At 46.1% G+C, this 17,234-nt stretch overlaps 1 protein-coding gene across 1 annotated transcript in view; it reads left to right on the forward strand.

Annotated features, from left to right (window-relative positions):
• Positions 1-17,234, forward strand: part of LOC147107670 (suppressor of tumorigenicity 14 protein homolog) — a 157,896-nt gene that overhangs the window by 71,287 nt on the left and 69,375 nt on the right. The window contains exon 10 of the mRNA XM_086006894.1: positions 11,756-11,859. Within this exon, the coding sequence (XP_085863020.1) occupies positions 11,756-11,859 (104 nt within the window). The remainder of the gene's footprint in view (positions 1-11,755; positions 11,860-17,234) is intronic.

Here is a 17,234-nt window from a genome sequence, read left to right on the forward strand (position 1 = left end):
GCCCAGAGGTCCTGGCGGACATGCCTTACCAGTGGCTGCCAAAGTCACCACCGCCCTCAGCTTCTTCGCCTCAGGCTCCTTCCAGGGATCTGCAGCAGACATTTGCAGGATCTCGCTGTCGGCCGCCCACAGATGCATCACCCAGGTCACTGATGCCATGTTTGACTAGTCAGCCAATTATATCAACCTTGACACTGATGAAGCCAGTGTTACTGAGTGGGCACTGGGCTTCGCCACTCTGGCTGACTTCCCACAGGTGCAGGGCGTCATCGACTGCACACACGTGGCCATGAAGGCTCCCCCTCATCACCCAGGATTGTTTGTGAACCGCAAAGGCTTCCACTCCCTCAATGTGCAGCTTGTCTGCAACCATAAAAAGATAATCACGCATGTGTGCACCAGATTCCCTCGCAGCTGTCATGACTCTTTCGTGCTGCGCCGGTCCACCCTCCCTCAGCTGTTTGCACCTCCAAACAGACTCACTGGCTGCTTGGAGACGAGGCCTATTCACGTGGCTCATGACACCCTTGAGGACGCCAAGTACTGAGGCCGAGGAATATTATAATGAGAGCCACATGTCCGCCAGATGTGTCATAGAGCAAGCAATAGGCTTGCTCTAAGTGCAGATGCACTTCAGATGCCTTGGCAGATCTGGAGGAGCCCTTTAGTACGCACCAGCCAGGGTCTCCAGAATCATTGTTGTTTGCTGCGCGCTGCACAACGTAGTGCAGCAGCGAGGATTGGAGCTGCAGGAGGATCAAGGCGCAGAGCGCACAGCCTCTTCAGAGGAGGAGGAGGAGGAGCAGGTGGAAGACGAGGAGGAGGATGAACCTTAGGTGGAGATGGCACCAGCAGTGGCACACATTGCTGCCCGGGAGGCCCGGCATGTCCTCATCATGGCTAGATTTACTTAACTTGCACCAATGCAACCATATGGCTGCCACATGCTGCACTAAGTCCCACCCAACAACACCATAAAACATCCCAACAATGACCAAGCCATTCCTCTCACCCAAAACCCCAGTGTGCGAGGTTAAATAATGTCTCACCACTCACTCCAAGTGACAAAGCCACTTCCAAGGTAGCAGGGAAAAATGGACAAGACTGGAAAGTGGTGCAAAGAAATAAATTTATCTGTCATCAAAATAACTGAAATGCAACACTAACATTTTTTCATACACTTTTCCGAGTGCTTCTACGAGGTGCAACCCCATGGCTTCAGCAGAGGTAGAGGCAGGCTGCTCACTTCCCTGCTGCGACTCGTTAGACACTTTTGGCAGACATCCTCTGCGTTTTGGAGCCTGTGATGGCCCAGCCAAAGTCTGCTGCTCCTGCAACTGTGCAGGGGCAGACACGGCCATCGAGATCCGAGGAAGCACGTGGGGCTCTGACTGAGGGGGAGGCAACGGGGGAGAAGTGGGAGCACTTTGAGAAGAGCCCTCACTTCCATGTTTCCTCTCAGCATCATCCCTCTCATGGGCACCTTGCTGCACAGCAGTGGGGCGATAAACGCCCAAGTCTACGTTTATATCCCTCCTAGAGATGAGGCCTATGAGCATCTGCCATCTGTTGTCCACAGCAAGCATGTGCTCATGTGCGCATGTGACTGGCGCATTCGCTGCTCCATGCAGGCGGCCATCCTTTCCATGGAACAGCACATTGTCGCCATCCAAGATCACCCTCTTTCTCGATGGCCCCCGAGGCTCAGCATCTGCATGCAGCTCAGCAGAGCTGGGAGTGTCCTGCGCCCTCTGGCGAGGAGTCTCCACTGCTGTCCCGATCTCCACCATCTGCTCTTGCTCACTTGTGAAATGTGAGACACCAGGTGACAACACTACTCTATCTCGCACAGGGTCTACCGAGATGTGCGTATCTGTGCTGGTACTGGGTGCGCCTGGATCTGCTGACAATGCACCCTCAGAGGCTGTAGGTTCGTTACCATTATGCAGATGATGGAAATTCACTGGCTGCTGACATCAGTCACCATATGAGTGACTGCTGAATGCCATGTGGCTGTATGAGATGTAATTCTGTCACCAGGTTGCTGGGATGTCCCCCTCTGTCTCCCACCGCCAGCAGCTCTGCAACTTCCAATATCTCCAGGGCCCCCTCCTCTGCTGCAGCCAGTTGTGTGACAATAGATAAGGGAGAACCAGTGGATGTGGTGTATTTGGACTTTCAGAAGGCTTTCGATAAGGTCCCACATAAGAGATTAGCGTGCAAAATTAAGGCACATGGGATTGGGGGCAAGGTATTGACTTGGATAGAGAACTGGTTGGCGGACAGAAAGCAAAGAGTTGGAATAAACGGGTCGTTTTCCGAGTGGCAGGCAGTGACTAGTGGGGTACCACAAGGATCGGTCCTAGGACCCCAGCTGTTCACAATATATATTAATGATCTGGACGAGGGAATTGGATGTAATATCTCCAAATTTGCAGACGACACAAAGCTGGGTGGGAGGGTAAGCTGTGAGGAGGATGTCGTGAAACTCCAGTACGATTTGGACAGGTTGGGTGATTGGGCAGAAACATGGCAAATGCACTATAATGTGGATAAATGTGAGGTTATCCACTTTGGTGGCAAAAACAGGAAGGCAGATTATTATTTGAATGGCAATAGATTGGGGGAAGGGGAAGTGCAAAGAGACCTGGGTGTTATTGTGCACCAGTCGCTGAAGGTAAGCATGCAGGTGCAGCAGGCGGTTAAGAAAGCAAATGGTATGTTGGCCTTCGTAGCAAGAGGGTTCGAGTACAAGAACAAGGATGTCTTGCTGCAGTTGTACAGGGCCTTGGTGAGACCGCACCTTGAGTATTGTGTGCAGTTTTGGTCACCTTACCTGAGGAAGGACGTTCTTGCCATGGAGGGAGTGCAGCGAAGATTCACCAGGCTGATACCTGGGATGGCAGGAATGACGTACGAGGAGAGATTGTGTCGATTGGGCTTATACTCACTGGAGTTTAGAAGATTGAGAGGGGATCTCATCGAAACCTATAAAATTCTGTCAGGTCTGGACAGACTAGATGCAGAAAGGATGTTTCTGATGGCCGGGGAGTCCAGAACCAGGGGTCATAGTCTAAGGATAAGGGGTAAGCCATTTAGGACTGAAATGAGGAGGAATTTCTTCACCCAGAGAGTGGTGAACCTGTGGAATTCTCTGCCACAGAGGGCGGTGGAGGCCAGTTCATTAAATATATTCAAGAAAGAGTTGGATATATTTCTTGAGGCCAAAGGGATCAAGGGATATGGGGAGAAGGCAGGGACAGGGTACTGAATTTGGATGATCAGCCATGATCTCATTGAATGGCAGAGCAGGCTCGACGGGCCGAATGGCCTACTCCTGCTCCTATCTTCTATGTTTCTATGTGAATACTAGAGGGCCATCTCTGGTTCTCTGCCTCTTCTGCATGTTCTGGGCTCTTTTCTCCTGAAAGGAGAGAAAAAAGTGAACTTTGAGTGTAAGGAATGGATGGGTTAGATCTGTAGAGATTGACAATGCCAAATAGCCTTCTTCTGTGGTGTTACTTGCTATGATTGCATTAGAATGAGGGTGAGTGTCAGGGGTGGTTAGTCGGATGAGGATGTGAGTGTGTACATAGAGAGGGATGGGTGGACCTGGAAGGTATGTTGGTGTGAGGAATGATGTGCAGGAGTAGGCTTGGGAAGGCAGAGTGATGGAGATGTGTTGACCGGCACATCAGGATGAAGGTGAGTGTGGACAACAACCCTGCTGCTGACCGCCTCTGCTATCTCCAACCAGGCCCTTTTGGTGTCTTTGGGAGGTCTCTTGCGCCTATCTGCTTGGAATAGGACCTCCCTGCATGCTCTCACTGCCTCCAGCAGAAATCTGGGTGCAGCCTTTTGCCTTTGAGTATCCATCATTGACCGTGTGGGACAGTACTCAGACGTTTCTATTTCACCTTGCACACTCCTCCAGCAACCTTCAAATGAGTTGTGTGCAAGGCTGCTTTAAATATCGGCACTGGAAACAAGTCATTGATGACGTCATCAGACCCGCTCCATTTAATTGAGCCAGGAAATACGCATGACTGTTTTAAGTGGGGTCATTAAGTTAAAGTCGCACTGAATAACGCGCTGAGCAAAACATTGCGTTCCTGACCCGTTACGCGGCCCGCACGCACCCGACCCGACTCCAAGGTAAAAGTTCTGGCCACAGTTCTTCTCCTTCCCCGAACACTTTTCATGAAGGCAGTGGCTTTTTAAAGGGGAAAGCTAAGTCTGGGGTAAGTATCACGACTGGTAACTAACTATACAACACACCTATAGTTTCGGGAAACATTTTCTTTTTGTTAAAAGCCTCAAAACTACACAGCTGTTACATGAAGCCCTGTATACATATACTGTATGTACATTCTCCTAAGTACTATGTGGTGTGGACATGCTACAGTCGTATAGCACAAAGAGGTCACAGTTTCTTTAGAGATTCAGCATGAATTTAATTTTCCCCTAGTCTCCTTGATGTAGTTTTAAAGTAGTTTTGCAACAAAACCTGTATATTGAAAAACGGACCTAAAACCTGCCAAGCACTGTTTCTAAATCTGCTTTTCTGTTTCATTTGGTTGACTGCAGACACTGCCAAAACCCTGTCTCACAGTCTGTTGATACATAGGGATTAGAAATTTAATACATCAAGGTTTTTTTTTGAATCTTTTGTGGATTTCCTAAATGGGATTAATTTTCTTCGAATAGCTGTAATTTGACTAATGCACTATAATCTGTAAAACGATATTGGTCTCAAATACTCAAAACGTTAAGGGCTCATTTTAGAGACTGTGGTGATCAATTGTTTTACTGCCAGTGCAAAATAAAATCCCAGCTAAAATTAGTTAGAATTCTAGAGTCTTATAGCACAAATATTTTCTCAATAATCGAAAAGGTTGTTACAAAATATTAGATGTGTATTCTGTGCCCAATTTAGCACAATGCTGGCACAAATGTAATGGTGCCAAAATCCAAAGCCCTCCCAGCATATTTCTGCTGTCAGCCCGGTGCAAGGGCCAGAAATTAGACCAGGGCGTGGATACACCAGGTCCCGGCCTTCCATAACTCCATCCACCCCAAACAAGGTCACCCGTGCCAGAGAGGGTGTGGCTGAGGAAGGGGACTCCCAGATATTTCCTTGGCCCCAAACTGGGAATCTGACAGCAGATTGGTACACCCAATGACAAGCTGGCATTGGTGGGGCCCACCTCAGGATCTAAACCTGTGATTTGGCCTGGACTGATGGGCTGCAATTTACATGTTTCCAGGCTTGCGGGGTGAGGGGGAGGGAGGGCGGAGGGTTTTGAAGCTTCCCCTCACCGGTGAACGCCTGAGATGCTCTCCCCTCAATGGGCATCCACCTAGATTATTAGAGAGACTCTCCCACCCTCAGGAAGTCTGCCATGGTTTGGAAGCAGAGGTTTCTGGCAGGTGCTGTAAAGTCTGTGGGTTGTACAGTTAATAACGACACAGACTTCAGGAATAACAAACAAACAGGTCTTTACTATTCGAAGGTCAGGGCGAATCTGCCCAAGGAATCATGCCACAACACTTATATACTGGTGTGGTCACCGTCGGTATTACAGTATACAGAAGCCAAACAAGTAGTGCCACACCTAAAGTAGTTCTCTTAAAGGTGAACGGTTACATACAATAGTTCTCTTAAAGGTAGACGGGTACATACACTACAATCCTCCCTTTTTAGCTTATTACATACAGAGTCCCCATTAACCATAACATATCTTCAACTTCATATAAAACAATTTACAGACATAGTCTCGGTGGGAAACAGTTCACAGGTTCAGTCTCTGCGGGAACAGTTCACAGATTCAGTCTCTGATCTTGACTCGGTCCGAACAACATCTCTTTGGTGTAGATGGTTCACATTGCTAGCGTGACTCCTCCATATCCTTTTCTTGACGTAACAGCTTGAACTTTCGTCCTGCTGAACCAGCAGTGCTGACTTTTACAACAACTGGGTTGCCTTGATATTTTCCTACTTCCCAACTGATTTAACTCCTTTCGTAGGGTCCACGCATGATCTGGTAGAAGTGATAATATTTGCGATAGTTATCATCTTCTGCTTCTTTTTCTTTTCTGCTTTTTGGAGACTCTCGGGGCTCCCTTATCAGCTGCCAGCTGTAGCGCCACCAACTCTCTATGTTCCTTCGACTTTAAGTGCTTCATCCTGATTTCGGCACTTTGGGAGTTTTCATCACAAACTGGGCAGACCACATCCTCGTAATATTCAGTGTCACTCAACAGGTCATGGTAATATTCGGGTTCGTCCTGAGTTAGGCCAGCGAGAGGGCCTTCTACTTCCTCCTTACCCATCTGGACGTTAGCTGACTGTGGTTCCTTCCCTAGACATCTTTCTTGAAAAGACTTCTTCATGCATTCATCTTCATCCCGCTCTTCCTGGGTTTCCTGCAAATCCTTCACTAATGACCTCATTTGTGATTTCAATACTTCCCCTTCCCTCGGGGATTGATTGATCGGGCTATTCAATCCTTCTACTGGAGCAGCTGTTTCAACATTCTGTTGTTCACATAGACGCGATTCAGCGTACTTTTGGCATCCCAGTAAAGTCTGTTTTGCAACATCAGCTATTTCCCAAACTTTTGAGAGCTCCGAACTCCTTCCCGTTGAAGATTGAAGCTCGTGTTCAGATTGTTCCCATTGCAGAGTCTTTTCCCTCAGCATATGAAGGAGTTGGCTGACCGTTAACTCTTCCACGGGAACACTGTGGATCAGAGTCTTCTCCATTTCATCCACCTTTTCCTCCAATGCTTCCACCTTCTGTTCCTCTTGTACTTTGGCTTTCAGCGCTCGGAAAAGTTGCACCCTGATGCTCTCTAGCTCATGTTCAGGGACCATTCTTACAGTCTCTGTGTTTCTTACAGTTTCCTTTTCTTCCACTGAAAGGATTCCCAGTTGAATCTGTTCTTCAAGTTGTTGAACCTCGGTCATTGCCGCCTCATATTTGTCTTGGGTTTCCTTCAATATTTTTATGAGTTCTTGGACATCTTGTCTTTCATGTTCTGCCATGTCTTTCACCTCTAATTTCTCATCTATGGATGGAACTTCTACCGATGAGTCTGTCTTGGCCTTGAGCTCATCAAGAATTTCCTGCAGCCTTTGGACTTCTTGCTCATGTTCAACCTTCAGTTGCTCATATGCTTCTACTGAAACTAGCTTTTCGGAGGTTGCCGAGTTAACCCCCTCCAGAATTGTAGCCTGGGCCTGTTCATACTGTTCTTTCAACTTCTCACACTCTGCTTGTAAGGAGTCGTAGAGAAGAACTGGAATAACATCCTGGCTTCCTGAAGATTCCTCTTCATTTGCTTCTTTCGCAATTTCCTGTTGGAGTTCAGCCAAGGCTGCTATGCTATCTGCCTCTCGAAGTCTCACTGCCATCAAATCTTCTTTATTCTTGCAGTCTATCTCAGCCATTTTCCGATTACTTTCATTTAACTGAGTGAGTAGTCCCTTATTCTGGGCTGAGAGATATTGCACCTTCTCATGTAGACCATAGCACTCCTTCTCTGCTCGACATAGCTGGTTACTGCTGATTTGGTTCTGTGTTTCAAGTTCCAACATCCTTTGCTTAGCTTCTTTCAGTTTCGCCCCTATAAGCTCCTCTTGCAACATGGCCACATTATTCACATCAGGTAAAGAAGCGTTTCTCTTTTCCATGTCCAAGATTTTTTTCTGCATATCTTTAAGTGCGCACTGCAATTCAGCTTCTCTTAACCTTGCCTGCACTAGCTCCATCTCCAATTGCAGAACAAAATCCTCAGTGTAGCGTGGTTTGCCTTTATGCTGTATCTCTAGATCATGCAAATATTCTAACTCCTGAACATCATAAGGGAGATGTGATCGGTAATTGGTCACGATGGCTCTATGGTCGCTCTTTGCTTGAGCTAGCTGCCTCTGCTGTCTTTCCAGGTTCTCCCATTCGGTGTCCCAGAACTTTTCCATTGTTTTCATCTCTTGTACGAGGCGGTAACTCAACTGTTCTAATTGTTGTCGTACTTTGAAATAAGTTTGAGTCCGAGTTCGGTGTTCTTCCGTCGTGGATAAGTCCTTAACTTGAACAGGCTCAGAATTCTCTGTCAAACTGGAGTTCTGCTCTGAAGCTTTATTCTTCTCGGTAGCATAAGCCTTTATGCATGTCTTCGTTTTCTCCACCATAGTCGGCAAGTTCATTTTAGCCTTGTCTTCCATATTTGAGTTGGTCTTATCGCCATCCGTTTCAGAATCTGAGCTGATAGCTTGCACTGAGTCCTCACTCATTATGGCTTTTAGATAGTGCCATTCCATGTCTATTTTCTTGATCCACTCTCGTCCTAGAAGTGGTGGTCCTCCCTCAGATAATACGTACAAGTTCATTCTTGGGTGTTCTTTACCCCTATCTCTCACCTTGACTCTTATCTTCCCCATGGGGTATACCTTATGCCCCGTGTATGTCTGCAATACGAACTTGGTATTTCTTAAGGGTATGTGAGAGAATAGCCGGTGGTAGTCCCTTCGATTTATGACTGATAGAGCTGATCCAGTGTCCAACTCCATTCTTACTTGGACTCCAGCTATTTTTAGTATGACCCAGATAGTTTGTAGGTCAGCTTCCTTACTCACATTGTGAATTCTCAGACTACCCAGCTCCTGGCTGTTTGGGTCTGAGTCTGAATTCTGTTCGTCTGGACTCTTCTCAGCCACCTTGTGTACCTTGTTGTACTTTTCTTGTGGTGGCTTCCTTTGGTTGTTGGTCTTCTTCCCTGACCGGCATACCTTAGCGATGTGACCCAGTTTGCCACATTTCCTACATTCTTGGTTCTTAAACCAGCATTGATTCTGGTCGTGTGTTGCCTTCCCACAACGATAGCATTTTGTTGTACTTGAGGTAATTTGGTCCACCCAGAGTGCCGCCGCCTTTAGCTGCATTTCCGCCGTTCCTTTCGCTGCGGCTTCGTGCGATGCGGCTATAAGGACAGCCCTGTCAAGTATGAGGTCGTTCTCTTCGAGTAGTCGCTTTTGTGTCCCTTCCTTGGACAATCCGCATACGAACTTGTCTCGCAGTGCCTCTGTCAGATTCCCTCCGAACTGGCAGCATTTCGCTAGCCTACGCAGTTCGACCAAATATTCCGCGTTGCTTTCGTCTTTCCGTTGCGTTCTTGCATAGAATTTGAATCGTTCAGCCAACATCAACGGTGTGGGGTTCAAGTGGTCCTTCAGAACAGCCACAATCCCTTCGAAAGTCTGATCCGCCGGTTTAGCTGGTGCTAGTAGATGCTTCAAGAGCCCGTATGTCTTTGCGCCCATCGAGTTTAGCAATGTTATCGCTTTGTCGTCTTCCTCTATTTTGTTGGCTTCACAATAGATCTCGATGCGTTCCACGTACGTGGCCCAGTCTTCTATCTCAGAATTAAAATCGTTAATATTCCCTCGCTTAGGCATCTTCCTTTCCTTGGGAGCAGCACAAGTATTTCTTTAAATTCTTATTTATTATTTATTTATTTCTAAGATGGCGGTTTTTCCCGCGAAAATGGCGGTTTCCCGCTCTTTCCTTCTCTCCCCGCCCCTTCAATGGCGGTTTCCCGCGTCTGTCGTCTTCTCCGCCTAATGGCGGCTTCCCGCGTTTCTTCCCTGGTGGGAGGGGTACGCTTTCCCTACAGTGGACAGATTCAGCCGCTGGGCTGGCTTCCGCACAGCTCCCCTTACTCGGCTCTGTCTTTCTCTCCCGCTCGCACGGCTCTACCGGCGCTGGGTACCCCGTTCACGGAGAACAGTTCAGCCGCTGGACTGGCTCTCGCGCAGTCTCTCTCCCCTTGCTCGGCTCTGTCTCTCTCTCCCCCACGTTCGGCTCTACCGGCGCTGGGTACCCCGTTGGTGGAGAACAGTTCAGCCGCTGGACTGGCTCTCGCGCAGCCTCCTTTGGTCGGCTCTGCCTCTCCCACACGCCCGGCTCCCGTTCGCCTCCCAGCCCTCACGCAGTCCGGTGCTTCCCTCCCCGGCTGCGGCTGAGTTTCTCTCTTCCCGCGCCTGCTCCCGGTCTCAGCGCTTCGTGGCTTCGGTCGCTGCCCGGCTTTTCCCGCCGATCGCGGTCCGGCTATCTCACGATGCCGTTGGACCCGACTTTCTGATCGGCTCCGCTCCCCCTCGACCGTGGTCGAGTGCACAGCCCTTATCCTCCGGATATTCTTTACACTTTCCCCTACTCACAGTCTCCGCGGCCGCCTTGTTTCCTGCTGATCGGCTCACTCCGCACCGTGGTAGAAGGGTAGTCAGTGCCTGTTGCTGATGGAAGCTTTTGTTGCTAAAGTCTCCCTCCTTTCTATTGCTGCAGCCTCGTGTTTTCTTCCAGCAGAACGACGAGGGCGGTTGCCTCTCTTCGACGCTCTTTAGTTGCTTTGGTAGTCTTGCCGCAGGGTACGATCGGACTCGTCGCCATTGTAAAGTCTGTGGGTTGTACAGTTAATAACGACACAGACTTCAGGAATAACAAACAAACAGGTCTTTACTATTCGAAGGTCAGGGCGAATCTGCCCAAGGAATCATGCCACAACACTTATATACCGGTGTGGTCACCGTCGGTATTACAGTATACAGAAGCCAAACAAGTAGTGCCACACCTAAAGTAGTTCTCTTAAAGGTGAACGGTTACATACAATAGTTCTCTTAAAGGTAGACGGGTACATACACTACAGGTGCATCCTGACACTTCGGCTGGGAAGTTGTCTGCATATTATTAGGCCCAAGAAAACGACACTAAATCAACCTATGTATCCTTTCCCCATTCTACTTTTTCTTTTATTCAACACTAATGCAAAAAGAAATTATCTAGCAATATTTCAGAGACTACATATTAAAATTTTTGGTCTATGGGCCCAGACTCGGTGCTGCGGGACCAGCACATGTCCGATCCGAGAGGTCCTCAGACCTCATCAACATACTCAACGTGAGATGCCAGGCAGCTCGCCCGAGCGAAGCCGTCAATCTCGGGTCACCTGCCTCACTGGTAGCAGCGCTCAGGTAAGTCCCGGGAGGAGGGTTTGGAGCGGGCTGCAGGGGGGGGGATGCAATCGCGACTCCTGTATGCAAAAAAAAACATTTATAAGTTTAAAAAAATGTATATTGGAAGATACAACTCCTTGCTAAGTGAATCCTTTGTAACCTCCTCCAGCCCTACAGCCCTCAGAGAACTCTGCGTTCCTCCAATTCTGGCCTCTTGTGCATCCCCAATTTCCTTCATCCCTCCATTGGCAGCCATGCCTTCAGCTGCTTAGGTCTTAAGCTCTGGAATTCCCTTCCTAAACCTCACTGCTTCACTCCTTTAAGACGGTCCTTAAAACCAACCTCTTCGACCAAGCCTTTGGTCACATGTCCTAATCGCCTATGTGGCTCGGTGTCACATGTTGTCTCATAATGCTCCTGTGAAGCACCTTGGGACATTTCACTATGTTAAAGGCGCTATATAAATGCAAGTTGTTGTTGTTGAATCCAATTCCTTTGTAGAGTGAAGAAGGAACAGCATTGCTCGTTGGCTTTTGCAACTTAGAGATTAAAAAGGAAAAGAAATCTGAAAACAGGCCAATCATACACATGAGTGTCAGAAAGCAAACACACACCAATGGGATTTTTTGGCTTATGCCACTCCAGCACATTAACTTTAGTTTAGTTGCTGAAATGGAGGCTGTGCACGTTCATTAAGTACTTCTGAATTAAGTATTTTCTGTGCTTTCTGACTTGTGTTTAGGTCCCAGACCCAAACCTGAGGCTCCAGATCCAGTTCCCAACTCTGAAATTGGAAGGCATGCAGCCAAACTGTAAAAAGGACTGGATTTCTATTGACGGTAAACGGTATGTGAGCATAAGAGTCCCCGTGCATTTTTCTGTGTTCAGTAATAATATATATATTTTTTTAATCTTTGCTGCACAGATCTGTCCCAAGTGAGACTTATTCTGTGACTAATACTTTTCCTGACACAATTAGCTTTTCACTTGTCCCTGCTAGGAATAAATTCCGAATTTTCAGGAAATATTGTAGAGGGAAAAATTATATTTGCATCTGTTGTAATTGAGTCCATTTAATGACTCTCACTTTGATCAAAACTAATCACTACAACATACAAACAAAATTTTAATAGGGAAGTGTAGAGAGGATTGCTTTATATTGAAAATGTTCCTTTAAAGTAATGTTCAGATATCAGATATGGGACTGTTAGGTTTATTTACATCCCAAATATTAAATGATTTTAAACATTACAGTATTTACAAAGGAATTACTTTATATTGAAAGTAGTTCTTCCCGACATTCTTATCCTTTAACGTGTCTGTTTTGAAAATGGGGCTCTGTGAAGGGATCCTGCGAGTCCAGGAGTTCCTCAGGTTTCTCTCTTTTAATGCATTTGGTGACTTACTAACGAGTTATTTCTGTTGCTATACAATAATAAAAATGTTTTCTGCAAGGATAGCATTACTTTTCTTTGGGTAGCTGACATTGTTTAGAAGCAGGGACAGAGGATCATCAGAGTGGGTCAGGAAGGCCCCTGTAGAAAAGTTTAAAAACTTCTGCTTAAGGCAAATGCTCTCTGGACAATATTAGACTCTGGAAGTAAATTGTTCAGAATCATTAGGTGTTTGGTGCAGTGCCTGAAGTATCTGTAACCCTTCAGTACATGTGGTGTACCTTTCCAAACATTTTACATACGAACAATGACGGACAGGTAAAGACCATCTGGCCCATCGAGCCTGTCCCACACAATTGAGATACCTTGTGCATCACAACATATAAACTCCACCCCACCCGAAACCATGTGATCTCCTGGGAGAGGCAAAAGAACAGATTAAGAAACCCAGGCCAATTTGGGGAAAAAAATCCTGGAGGTTCCTCTCCGACCCATCTAGGCGATCGAAACTAGTCCAGGAGCTCACTCTGGCCCTGAATTCCCTGCAGTACCTACCTTCTGTAAGAGGTGATCTCCGCCCCAGCCTGAAACAAATCCAGCTCTCGCTTGAAGGAATTCAGCGAGTCCGCGTCCACCACACGAGACGGCAGCCTGTTCCAGAGGTCCACTATTTTCTGGGAAAAGAACCACCTCCTGACATCTAACCTAGATCTAGCCTTATACAACTTAAATTGGCGACCCTTGGTCCTGCCTAACCTGTTTGAAATAAACTGTCAGCTGGAACACAATCTATTCCTTTCATTATCTTTTAACCTCTATCAGATTGGCCCAGAAATTCGGGTCGGAGGCTTCCCGCGGGTGCAAGCCTCTGACCTGCACTTACTGTGCGCGCCGGCCGTTGAGCTCTGGGTCCGCGTGGGATTCCGATCCTGGGCCTCCTCCAACTGCCGGCGCGCAGTGCTTGCGTATCCCAGGGGCGCAGTTAGTTCGAAGCGTCCCCAGGGATCACGTGGGCCATGGAGAGCCAATGGTAATAGGGAATGCCCATTCATAAAATTGACAGGAAGAGCTGTCAAAACTATAAATACTATAAGCCCCAAAACATAACTAAAGCTTCAAATACATTTTTTTAAAAACATCACATTTTTAAAATAACTATAACTTACATAAAATAACTATTTTAAACAATAATTTAAATTTTTGAATAAATTAATTACATTTTCTAACGGGGCTAAAAATAAACTTACCTTTCTTTAAAGTATTTAAAAATAATAAACCTGTGGAAAAAATGTTTTCATTTTAATTAATTCACCACTTACCTTGTTAAAAGCACGCGCTGCCTCTCCGGCGTACGTGTTCGACCTGTGAACCCCTTCCTTTAAGGGAACGGAAGTTCCGGTTTCCCGCGCATGCGCAATGCATGCACGAAACCGGCACTTTCGTTGGGCCTACGGGTGAGTACCCAACGTGTACTCACCCGTGGGGACCCGAATTTTTGGGCCATTACCTCCAAGTCTTCTCTAAAGTGTAGAGTCCCAACTCTTTTAACCTATCTTGATAACTAAGATGCTTTAGACTGGGAATTAGTCTAGTGACCCTCCTCTGCACCCTTTCCAAAGCCTCAATATCACCCACCATGTGAGGAGACCAAAACGGGACACAGTATTCCAAGTGCGGTCTGACTAAGGTCTTATACAGGGACAAAACAGTATGGCTTGTCTTGTACTCAGTTATCCTATTGGATACACCACAACACCCTATTTGCTCTAGCTATCGCTACACGGCATTGCTCATGTACCTTTAAGGATGTATGCACCAGAATTCCTAAATCTCTTTCTATCTCCACCATCTTTAATGACTTTCCCTGAAGGGTTTATGACTGTTGAGCATTTGCCCTGCCCACATGCATAACATTGCACTTATCTAAGTTATACATAATTTTCCAGTCTTGAGCCCAATCTCCCAACACATTAAGATTTATCTGAAGCAGATGAGCATCAACTACAGTTCTAACACTAGCACAGATCTTGGTATCATCTGCAAATTTGTAGGTTGTGTCCCCAACACCTACATCCAGATCATTAATAAAAATAGTGAAGATCAATGGTCCCAACACTGATCCCTGCGGACACCACTGGTGACTGGTCTCCAAACAGATCCAAATCTATCTATAACTACTTTTTGCCTACGTCCTGCCAGCCAGTTCTCAATCCAGCTCAATATATTACCACTAATACCAGAGGCTTCGATCTTATAGAGAAGCCTCTTATGTGGTACCTTATCAAAAGCTTTTTGGAAGTCTAAGTAGACAATGTCGACTGGACTTCCCTCAACCACCAACTTTGTAACTTCTTCAAAAAATACAATTAAAGAAAAGAAAGACTTGCATTTATATAGCACCTTTCATGACCACCAGGTGTCTTAAAGCACTTTACAACCAATGAAGTACATTCACTATTATAATGTGGGAAATGAGGCAGCCAATTTGCACACAGCAAGCTCCCACAAGCAGCAATGTGATAATGACCAGATAATCTGTTTTTGTTATGTTGATTGAGGGATAAATATTGGCCAGGACACCAGGGATAACTCCCCTGCTCTTCTTCGAAATAGTGCCATGGGATCTTTTATGTCCACCTGAGAGGACAGACAGGACCTCGGTTTAATATCTCATCTGAAAGACAGCACCTCCGACAGTGCAGCACTCCCTCAGCACTGCACTGGAGCGTCAGCCTAGATTTATGTGCTCAAGTCCCTGGAGTGGGACTTGAACCCATGACCTTCTGACTCAGAGGCGAGTGTGCTACCCACTTTTTTTAAAATTAATATACTTTATTGAACCTTAAGAACATTTACAACATCGTGATCATTTCATTGTATGATACAAATCAATTCCGCCGCTCTGCACAGCCATTCCGCCACCACATTTTAACATCAAAGCCTAAAGTTTAATTTGTCTCCTGTAACACATATTAATCGATTGTACTTTAAAAATTGGTTGTAAAATACTATCCTTAAATTCCTTTCTGAATAAAACATCCACAGAGCCTTATAATGATCTTTTAGCTAATATTTAAAATACTCTTTTAGATTGGTTCTCCTCCCCTTAAAAAACCGAGCATTCCTTCTTTGCACAATCACGAATCTAGCCAAACTGAACATTAAATTAATTGCCGCTCCGCTAGACTCGAGCAGACTCTCCTGCAATCCCCCATCTCAAAATTGAATCCCACGGGATTCCCATTCTCGCTCTTCGGTCCCCACCCAGCAAAAAAGCTTCACACAACTGTCGAACATAGTACTTATAGTCATTTAACTGCGGACATAACACCAGTAAATGGGACAGAGTCTCATCCCGTGTCCCACACACTGGGCAAGCTGCCACCTCCACTCGTCCAATCTTGCACAAGACTGTCATGGTAAAAATCCGGTTATGAGCCAATTTGAAATCCAGTTCAATCCATTCTGGACATTTAACATTCGTCCACACTCCCTTCCAAATCCTGTTGAAGTCCAGCTGTTGGTATATACTCTGCCAAAACTCCTGACCAGCAGGTGTCTTGAATCTCCATTCTCTAAATACCTCATAGAAATCTCGAGTATTACAGTTGTCAAATTGGACCAACTCTCCCCCTTTCTCCAGTACAAAGCTTGGAAAAGCAGGACGCATTTTACTTCCTTTGGAGATTTCCACATTTATTTCTTCCATCCAATCCTGTGGCATTGTCCTCACAATCTTCTCATACATGATTCCTATTGCTTTTTCCTCTAACTCCTGATCCTCCTCCCACATCATGTCCCTCACTATTGCTTCCGGCAACCAACCTGGAATTATCTCGTATAATACATCTTTCACAGATATAATCCCAGCTTTTATAAAAGCTTGATTAAATAAAACCTCTCCTTCGATGTTGACCCACCTGTTCAAAAATAAGGGCTGTTCTAAAAATTCCTCAGCCCCCTTGGGCATAAACTGCACACTTTTTAAAAATTGGGCCCAAGACTCTACAACCCCCTTATAAAACCTAGGGAGAAGTTCAATCAATTTCAAAAACATATTATTGTATTCTATATACAATATCCCCTGCCCTCCTATCCCACTTGGTTTTGAAAAATGCTCAAAACAACTCTTCCAAAAACTTGTATTTGACTTCTGAAGAAATCTCTTCACCCATTTGATGCTAAAGGATTTTTTCTTCAAATCAATATCTGGGAAATTGAGTCCTCCCTGATTTCTCCGTCCAATGATGGTATTGTAAGCCACCAAGGCTGGTGTTCCTTCCCATAAAAACCTCACACAAACCTCTCGGATGGACTTTTCCGCCCACTCAGGAATATCCTCCACCATCAATAAGTACCATAGCTTGGATAGCAGGAGAGCAGACACCACTGTCGCTCTTCCTTGCACTTTCAACCACCTTCTTTCCCATCTTCCCAAAATCTTTTTAATTTTCATAACCTTCGGTTCCCAATTTAATCGATCCACTTCATCCCTGTTTTTCTTGCACTCCATATGCACCCCCAGAACTTCCAAAACCTCCACCACCTTAAAGGGACATTCCCCCAACCATTCCCCCTTACCCCTCCCTGCAACTAGGCATTGGGACTTACTATAATTCACTCTGGCTCCTGAAGCTCTACAATATTCCTCCACTACATCCATAGCTTTCCTCACTGACTCCCCATTTCTCAATGTTAAGGTTGTGTCATCTGCATATTGGTGTATAACCGACACCAGCCCAGAACTGGGGACCACAATCCCAACTACACCTTGTTTCTTTCGCATCATGTAACCTAATGGTTCTGCTACCAATGTGTACAACAATG

This window comes from Somniosus microcephalus, chromosome 14, assembly GCF_052327205.1.
Source record: "Somniosus microcephalus isolate GS21.2 chromosome 14, FLI_Smic_1.0, whole genome shotgun sequence".
In the NCBI taxonomy this organism is placed as follows: Eukaryota; Metazoa; Chordata; class Chondrichthyes; order Squaliformes; family Somniosidae; genus Somniosus; species Somniosus microcephalus.